The sequence below is a fragment of the Macrobrachium nipponense genome, chromosome 8 (genome assembly GCF_015104395.2).
Source record: "Macrobrachium nipponense isolate FS-2020 chromosome 8, ASM1510439v2, whole genome shotgun sequence".
NCBI lineage: Eukaryota > Metazoa > Arthropoda > Malacostraca > Decapoda > Palaemonidae > Macrobrachium > Macrobrachium nipponense.
In genome coordinates, this window is record NC_087203.1 from 47342113 (window position 1) to 47352112 (window position 10000).

At 36.8% G+C, this 10000-nt stretch overlaps 1 protein-coding gene across 1 annotated transcript in view; it reads right to left on the reverse strand.

Annotated features, from left to right (window-relative positions):
- Positions 1-9111, reverse strand: part of LOC135222759 (mucin-2-like) — a 176392-nt gene extending 167281 nt beyond the window's left edge. The window contains 1 exon segment of the mRNA XM_064261011.1: positions 8870-9111. Coding sequence (XP_064117081.1) covers positions 8870-9022 — 153 coding nt within the window. The 5' untranslated portion in view covers positions 9023-9111.
- Between the last annotated feature and the right edge of the window lie 889 nt (positions 9112-10000).

A 10000-nucleotide genomic window follows, 5' to 3' on the forward strand; every position in this document is an offset into this window, starting at 1 on the left:
TAATAATAATTGAAAAAGAAACCCACAAAATTACTGTGTATAACTTGTTTAATTATAAATATTTACATATCTTATTCAACACTAAAGTACTTTCAGGCCCTATAAGTGGCCTTTTTCAAGAGATAAGTAGGTTGTCGAGCACTTTCAGATAGGGCCTTTTCAATCTTCAGAAGAAAAGACGTTCCACAGGAGTCAACCGAACACCTCTCTCACTCATCAACTACAACAGCCGACATTCGAGACCAAGGTCCGGGGCAAGACCTTTTAAAATGAAACCGTATGAAACCGCAGGTTGAGAAGGAGGTCACAGCCGCCACGAGAACTGGAGGGTTCAATTAAAAGAGAAGTGAAATAAATACCCCAAAATTAATTATTTTCAAATTAAAGGGACCGATTGACCAGTTTCTGTAATCCGTCACAGAGAAGATTATGATTATGGGGCAAAAAATATAGGATTATTATTATTATAATTATTAACATTATTATTATTATACTAGAGGATGAACCCTATTCATATGGAACAAGCCCACGAAATGGGGCCATTGACTTCATATTCAAGCTTTCGAAGTATATCAATATTATTATTATAATTATTATTATTATTATTATCATAACCCTATTCACGTGGAAGAAGCCCACCAAAGGGGCCATTGACTTGAAATTCAAGCTATCAAAGAATATAACGGTGCTCATTAGGAGGTAAGAGAAAGTACAGGGAAATACAGAATGATTTTGAATTAAAATAAAAAACCCACAAAATACATTTTCAAAGGGAATCATAACTAGATGAGATAAAGTAAATGATTTTGAATCCAGTACACAAAACTAATAGATTTCAGAGGGAAGAAAAACTAACAAAAATAATAAAATGATAGATCTATCAACAAATAAAAAAAGAAAGAATGATAAACAAACAGAAGCAATGAGCAACGTATATAACAAAAGATCGGACTAAGAACGAAGAAAAGGAACGAGAGCGGGGGGAGGAGGGGGGAGAGGGGGGAGGAAGGAGGAGGTGGAGAAGGGGGCGTGGGGGTATGGCTGTATGGAGCATGGATGGGGAAGGGGTCGGGAGTGGTGGGGGGGGGGGGGGGGGGGGGGAGGAGGAACCACCCATCCGAAAATTGCCCACCTGTTGATGGGTCGAGAGAGCAATTACAATTCCGATTGGAATGGCAGTAATGGATGCGAATGCAAATGGGATGGGGTTCATGAATAGAGAGAGAGAGACGAGAGAGAGAGAGAGAGAGAGACGAGAGAGAGAGAGAGAGAGAGGAGGAGAGGAGGAGGAGGAGGAGGAGGAGGAGAGAGAGAGAGAGAGAAGAAGAAGAAGAAGAAGAAGAAGAAGAAGAGAGAGAGAGAGAGAGAGAGAGAGAGAGAGAGAGAGAGAGAGAGAGAGAGGCCTTTCCAGGCCGTATTTATTTCGAGCCATCCAGATAAACACTTCTCGCCGAATGTTCCATTCCGCGTACTGGGCAAAATGGCATTCCAGGGAGAATGATTTTCTAATCGTGGAATCTGCTCCTGGAATCCGCGACGTCCCCGAAAAACGCAGAGACAATGTCTTGCGACATCCGGACGACTGGCGAGGGACAGATTCCAGAGTCTTACTCCTTAACATTCCCTTTTTTTCCAGAGATTTTTAGTTTTCTGTAAATGAAAATTATTGAGGTGAATTTTCGTCTTTCTGTCCACCCTAATATCTTAAAAACTACTGAGGCTAGAGCGCTGCAAATTGGTATGTTGATCAGCCACCCGCCAATCATCAAACGTACCAAATTGCAGCCCTCTAGCCTCAGTACCTTTTACTTTATTGAAGGTTAAAGTTAGCCATCATCGTGCGTCTGGCACCGCTATAGGTACTACCAACACAGGCCACCACCGGACTGTGGCTGAAAGTTTCACAGAAAACTCGATTGCGCCGAAGAAGCTTCGGCGCATTTTTTTTACTTGTTAGATTCAAAATCACTTAGGTACTTAGGATTATTTTTTTTATTCACACTTTTGAGAAAAAGAATAAATGCATCGTCTTCGGTGTGGACATCGTTTGTGGCTGATGTTTTCATTCGAGACTTCACAACGAGCTTCTGACGTCATTTAATATTCTTTTTTATTAACAAATATCGTCAGAATATTACCTTACTAACTCGAAAAACTCAGCTTTCATTAACACATATCGTCCAAAGATTACAGTGCCAATTCAAAAATTTGCTTTCATTAACACACATCGTCAAAAGATTACAGTGTCAACTCAAAAACTTAGCTTTCATTAAAACACATCAACACATCGTCAAAAGATTACAGTACTAACTCAAAACTTAGATAACTATTACAATAAAACATAAGGAATAGTCGTACTCATGCAGTTGGACTTGCCATTATAAGCGTCAACTTTGATATATGCTACAACTTGATCATTCAGCCCCGTTAAACACCCATTTAAACCAATCTAACCGTTACGAACTCTCTCTCCTCTCTCTCTCTTCCTTCTCCTTCTCTCTCTCTGTCATAACAGAAACTCACTCTCTTTCCCTCATATAACAGGAACTCTCTCTCTCCCTCTCATATGATATAACAATCTCTCTCTCTCTCTCTCTCTCTTATAACAGAAACTCAACTCTCTCTCTCTCTCTTATAACAGATACTAAACTCTCTCTCTCATATAATATAAACTCTTCCCTCTCTCTCTCTTATAACAGAAACTCACTCTCTCCCCTCACAGAAAACTCCTCTCTCTCTCCCTCTCTCTCTCTCTCATATAATATTTAAACTCTTTTTTTTCTCTCTCTCTCTTATACAGATACCCTCCCCTTACTCTCTCTCTCATATAATATAAACTCTTCCCTCTCTCTCTCTTATAACAGAAACTCACTCACTCACTCATTTAAAAAAGAACTCTCTCTCTCTCTCTCTCTCTCTCATATAATATTATAAACTCTTTCCCTCTCACTCTCTCTCTCTTATAACAGAAACTCACTCACTCTCTCATTGAACAGGAACTCTCTCTCTCTCTCTCTCTCTCTCTCTCTCTCTCTCTCTCTCTCTCTCTCTCTCCTAATAGAAACTCCTTTTCTTAACGACTGATTTGCAGCGGCGCCGGTCTCTCCTTCAAACCAAGTCACGTACCGGTTTCAAACGACCACCACCTTCCAGCTTTCAGCTTTCAAGAAGTCCGGTTCTGTTTCACTAGGCATTCTAAGTTTTCCTCCTCCTCCTCCTCTTCTTGTTCCTCCTCCTCCTTTCGCCTGCATCACGTCCGGCTCTGTTTCACTAGGCATTACAAGCTTTCCTCCTCCTCCTCCTCATCCTCCTCCTCCTCCTCCTCCTTTACCCCTGCATCACGTATTCCTTGCTTCGTTTCCACATTAACACGTCCATTCGCAAATCACATTATGATCCAAGCGCTCTTCGTCATTTCGCCTTTGCTATCAACCGATATTTCGTCCTCCAAACGTTTTATAATAAAAAGCTTTTTACTTCACTGCTTTCTAATCCTCTCGCTTCTCCATCTGCCCTTTCCTTATTCTTGTTTATTTGTTTGTTTGTATGGTGTTTTTACGTTGCATGGAACCAGTGGTTATTCAGCAATGGGACCAACGGCTTGACGTGACTTCCGAACCACGTCGAGAGTGTACTTCTGTCACCAGAAACACACATTTCTAACTCCTCAGTGGAATGACTGAGAATCGAACTCGCGGCCACCGAGGTGGCTGGTCATGACCAAACCGATCGCGCCACTGAGGAGCGTTTTCCTTATTCTTATTCTTATATCTTATATTGTTTTTATGTTAACTTTTCCCAACAATCATCTCTTCCTTTCTGCATCTGGTGTTAAATTCCTGTTTAGCATTTCGATTATGAGGGAAACTAATTTCAATTTGACTTAACATCAAAATACTCACTTTTCAATGTACGTGTATCTTATACATATTCAATTTTCGCTTTTCAATGCTCATATCCACTTCGTCTACTTCAGGAATCAGAAAACGGGAATTAATTTCGCGTCTCTAAAACGTCCAACCTACGCGAGTGCGGAATTTCGTTTACTCGGGGAGTAAGCCTACAAAATACTTTGTCGTTGTTGGGTTGTTCCTGAGGAAGGAGGGGGGGTGGGGGGTGGTGGGGGGGGTAGGAAAGCCCTATGTTTGAGCCTAAAAGGATCTGAAAAAGGTGTTTCGCTTTCAGGTAAAGATACAGGAATTATAGGATAGAATTTTATGATTTATTCATCAGAATTTAGGTGTAAAAAATAATGTCCATGTGAAACAGTAGATAAAAAATATTTCTAATAAAATATAGCGTATCTATTTTAATTTTCGCAATGTGAGACACGACTCTACTTGATCATAGATTTCAGCACGCACCCTGAGTAAGCTGGAGGTCCCGATCACGGCTTGTTTAGTCTTAAACTCCAATCTTCTCATGCATTCCTGAAGCCCCCCTGTATAAAATAATCCAAACACCTTTCGTTTACTTCAGAAATCTCTATCTGTCTTCACGAGGATTCGGGAAACTAATATAATTCTCATAACTTGGAATTCATATCACTTTCTTTTTTAACCAATTGAAAAATATTTCTCTATGGGGATGACGATCATCAGGACTCGGTCACGTACATCTAAAATCAGTCACAAGTTTTGTTATGAATTGAGGGTTAAAGGTTGATTACGGGAGTTAATTACAATTACTGTTATATGATGTTTCATACTTCCCTCTTCCAATGACAGATGATCATCAGGGTTAACAGAGGTCATCGTTTCATAATTAATCATAATTTTAATCCACCACATGGCCAAACAGAACACCCATCATTTTTTTTTAAAGTAACTTTAGAAATAAAATAAGTCACTTAAGAAATAAAATACGTGACTTTAGAAATACAATAAGTAAGGTTAGAAATAGAAATAAAATAAGTAACTTTATAAATAAAATAAGTAACTTTAGAAATAAAATAAAGCTCATTTCTGAAGACGTATACAATTAGTTGTCAATTTACAATTTCATATTATAACCGCAAAATTACGACCGCTGCTCCGAACCGTTACAGCTCTCTAATGCGATCCATCTCAAAAGGGTAGGGGGTGGGGGGGGGGTGGGGGGGCTGCTTAGTGGCAACTCACTGCTATAATTTTCTAGATGCCCATGTGGGTGTGACGTGAATAAAACTAAGAAAAAATATAGTGATAAAAAAATCAATCACGTGATTTTTCTCCCTCCCGTCAACCATTTCATTCAATTGCCACCAGAGGGCCAGAGTTAAATTCACAATAACAAACAAAAAACCGAACTAATTCTGGTTCAAGCTGGTTCAGTTACATAAGAAGTTTCACTGAACCTCTACAGGTACAAAAGAGCCGAAGCAGTTTATGAGATCGTTCATAGAATTGCTTTGCAGGAAGATTATAATTTATCGTTATTGCTGGAGACTTGATTCCACTCACTTTCCTAGAGGTAACGAGGCTGCCAGGCCACTCTGGCTAATATATAGTTAATAATTTATATATATCTATATATAATATTATATATTTATATATATTTATATATAATTATTTAAAATTTTTAAATAACTATATAAAATAAATATGTAATATATATTTTCTAAATTTATATACATATACATGTATGCATACATGCATATACTATATTTATATAGATACATCATATATACTGTATAATATATATACATAAAATCATACGTGTATACATGTACACAGATAACTAAAAATAAATTATATATATATATATATATATATATATATATATATATATATATATATATTTGCAGAAACTCCGTTGCTTATCTTTCCTTCGTGGCTTATACCTTTAGTTGTGGATTTATCACGTTCCAAACTTTCGTGATTCAGTTATACACACACACACACACACACACACACACATACACACACACACACACACACACACACACATATATATATATATATATATATATATATATATATATATATATATATATATATATTCTGAGAGTTTTTTGTAACGAAATCACCAAGGCCAATTACAACTGAACTTAATAAATTTAAATTGACCAACAGCAGATTTGTAAAAAGCTTGAATCAACAGTACTCGGAAGTGAACAAAACTCTACTTGAACAACTCAGTACGGTGCCGAGTTGTTATTATTATTATTATTATTATTATTATTTTATTATTTATTATTAATTTTTTTTTGGGGGGGGGTCTATCACAGTCCTCCAATTCGACTGGGTGGTATTTATAGTGTGGGGTTCCGGGTTGATCCTGCCTCCTTAGGAGTCCATCACTCTTCTTACTATGTGCGCCGTTTCTAGGATCACACTCTTCTGCATGAGTCCTGGAGCTACTTCAGCCTCTAGTTTTTTTAGATTCCTTATTATTATTATTATTATTATTATTGTTGTTGTAAAGGATTAGTTTAGCCAGACCTCTGTACCTAATAAAAGCAATAACCTATATCCTTCAATCTTACTATGAACACATTGGATAGGTTTACGTGAGCCTCCTATGTTACTCAACAAGGAATACTGCCACTAATTCCTACTATTAGGAATGATGGTATAAGTGGTTATAGCACTTCAAAAAACTAAGTAATTCCAGGTCTACATTAAACACTTAATAATGGACATCTTATTGGCTTAAATGAGATCAACAGAATTCTACATAAAAGTCTCGTAGTTTAATGAAAGCTTACCGCAAAATTTCAAGAAACCATAAAAAAAATTCTGATGCGAGGAAGGGAGAGGAAGAGAAGGGAGAGAGTAGAGAGAGAGAGAGAGGAGGAGGAGGAGAGGGAGGAAGGAGAGAGAGAGATAGAGAGAGAGATAGAGAGAGAGAGAGAGAGAGGAGGAGAGAGAGAGAGAGAATCTAAAACGGGACTAATATTTTTTCAAGGGCTCGTGACGAAACTGTGGCCAGAGGGAACATCACGTACTATACTACTTTACACAGACCTTTGAGAGAGAGAGAGAGAGAGAGAGAGAGAGAGAGTTGATCCACCCAGAAAATTAAACAGAACCACAATATCTCACCACAGATATTTTTCCCACTTACCACCTTTTTTAATTCTTTGTGGCCGAATAACAGAATCGACAATATTCACTAAAATTAGCGGTTACAATGGACAATCATATCATCATTATATAACGGGACACACACACACACATTTAACATAAATACATTCACACACACACACACATATACTATATCATACATACATACATATATATATATATATTATATATATATATATATATATATATATATATATATATATATATATAAAACCACCGTCATAATTACGCATTCTTCCTTTCACTACATTCCCAAGTAACACACTTAATGACGCCATTAAGTGTAATTCCTCTCTCTTTAACTTATATACATTCTACACTTTCAAAGCATCGTCTTTTTGTTGTGGGGTCATAACCCATACACTAAAACCACTCCCTTTATCTCAGCGCAGCTGTCGGTAATTCATAAATAATTGCATAATGATAACGTCTCATGTGATGATGAATAAAATCATTGCAGAAGACTGCACTGTAATCTAATATAAAATTCAGTAGTTTATAAAAAAAAAATCTAAATATTTTCAAAGCATAAATTAAGGCTGAACACAATACATAAAGAGAGAGAAAATTCAGTCATTTATAAAAAAAATCTAAAAATTCTCAAAATATAAATGATAAGATGATCTAAATACATAGAGAAACCGATATATGGAAGAATTTAATTTTCTGATTCCTAATTCCAAGTCTTAAACAACCCAAATAGGCTTGAACAAAATCCAAACATATATATATAAGCTGATGAACTAAATACATAAAGAATGAGAAGAATAGAAGAATTTCATTTTCTGTCTCGTAATTTCAAAAGTCTTAAGACAACCAAAAGATGACTGAACACAATGTAAACATAAACGAACAGATAAACAAAATATATCAATAAAAAGACGTAGAGAAGAAGTCTTTTTCGTTCCATAATTACAACGATTTTAAACAACCAAAACAGGACTGAATAACTTGATAAACAAATAAGAAAGTTCCGAAAAATAAAAACAAAGGAGTTGACAAAGCCTTACTCACGTAACCCCAGACCACAGAATGGCTATGCAAATTCTGCTTTCACATACCTGCAAAGAGGAAAAGACACTGGTCACACTCACTGTTTTACGATACTACGCAAGATTATTTATAGTCTCCACTGAGGAAGCTGGAATTGACTTAAGTGAGTAACTGTGGTCTGGCTGAGACTTGCACAAGATTACTGTTATTCACTGAAACCTGGGCAAAACATGAGCACAGACTACAATTATTAAAAATCAATTTAAAATATATACCATGAGCGTAGTCTACAAAGATTACAATTTCAATTTAAAATCTAGAATAAAAACACATAACAATACTTACCGTATAATCGAATGTGATGATAATTCTAATTGGTTTCTATAAACTACAACTGCGGTCACACAAAAGTAATAAAACAATACTGCACGAAAACACTTACCTTTTGAGACAATGATTGCTGCAAGGCCTAACGATTTTAACATTAAACGTTACACACACACACACACACACACACACACACACACACACACACACATATATATATATATATATATATATATATATATTATATTAATATATATATATATATATATTAATCCAACCCGGTTTTCTCTTTTTATCCAAGACACGACAATGGCTTTGATATGAAGAAGAAACCGGTCAGGATACCAACTCGGTGTTTAATACTACTTTATAGATGTAGTACATTTGTACAAATATAATGTATATAATATATAATATATATAACCTAATGTAAAATATATTTATAATAAGGAATAATACTAGTGTCAAGAGTCGTCCCTTACCTCAACCAACTGGGCAGACGAGATATATTCAGTCTTGTTGTTGTTGGTGTGTTGGAGAACGACCTCCTCCACCACTCGGTCGTCATTGTCGTCCTCGATGACTTTCCTCCGACAGCACAGGAGCTTCTCGAACATGTCGCTCTTGATGAACATGGTTGCTCGAGTTTAACGGCGACCCCGCCGGAAGAGTGGGCGCGAAGACGAAGTAGTATTGGTGGTGGTGGTGGTAACGGTTGGAGTGGTCGTTCTCGACGTAGCAAGTAGTAGTAGTAGTAGTAGTAGTAGTCGTTGGGATATGATCACGTCAATTATTAAAACGGTCTCGTTCAGTTTTTCCAGTTTGGGAAACAAATACTAAAGCTTTTTCCCGAGTTTGGTAAAATATAAAAAAATAAAACACTAAACCTTGGTTACTACTGCAATATTCACGAGCAATTTCAGTGGCTGGTGAAACTGAACATTTCCGCAGCGCGTTTTCCTCTCTGGAACTTTTCACGAACCTAGAGGACACATTTCACTGTACTTCACTGTATTTTAGAGTTACAGTGATGTCCTGTGACTAAAGACGTCTTGTAACAGAGTTCACGCGCTTGACACTTTCGGGAACCTGAGTACCTCTGGTCCCCCAATGAACTGTATCACTGAGCAGTTTATAATTCTAATCATTCAAGTTCAAATAATTATTATTTAAGTTCACGTATTCGAGAACTTCAATCTTATCCTCGAGATGCATTCGAGAGACAAGGGATATTCAACCATCACTAATTGCTGTAAAAAAAGGAACACTTCGATAAGACTCGAACGCTTCGAGAGGAACCAACCATATAAAATTTCCTTTCAACACACAATCACAGAATCTTAACAAGGTCTTCAGATGAACGATTAGACGTAACGAAAGTCAAGGTACGAGAACCCCATTCTGACCCATGAAAAGACTGGCTGATATAGAGATGTGACTTTATACTAATTGATACTAATATTCACAACGGAAAACAGGTTCACAAGCCTGTGTCTGTTGTAATGGTTTAAACTCAATGCATTATAGGAGAGGAATAATTACTTTCAAAAATTCTTAATCTATAGAGAGGAGGAAAAAGGGACCTAAAAATGTCTGTAGTGAAAAGTATTCGT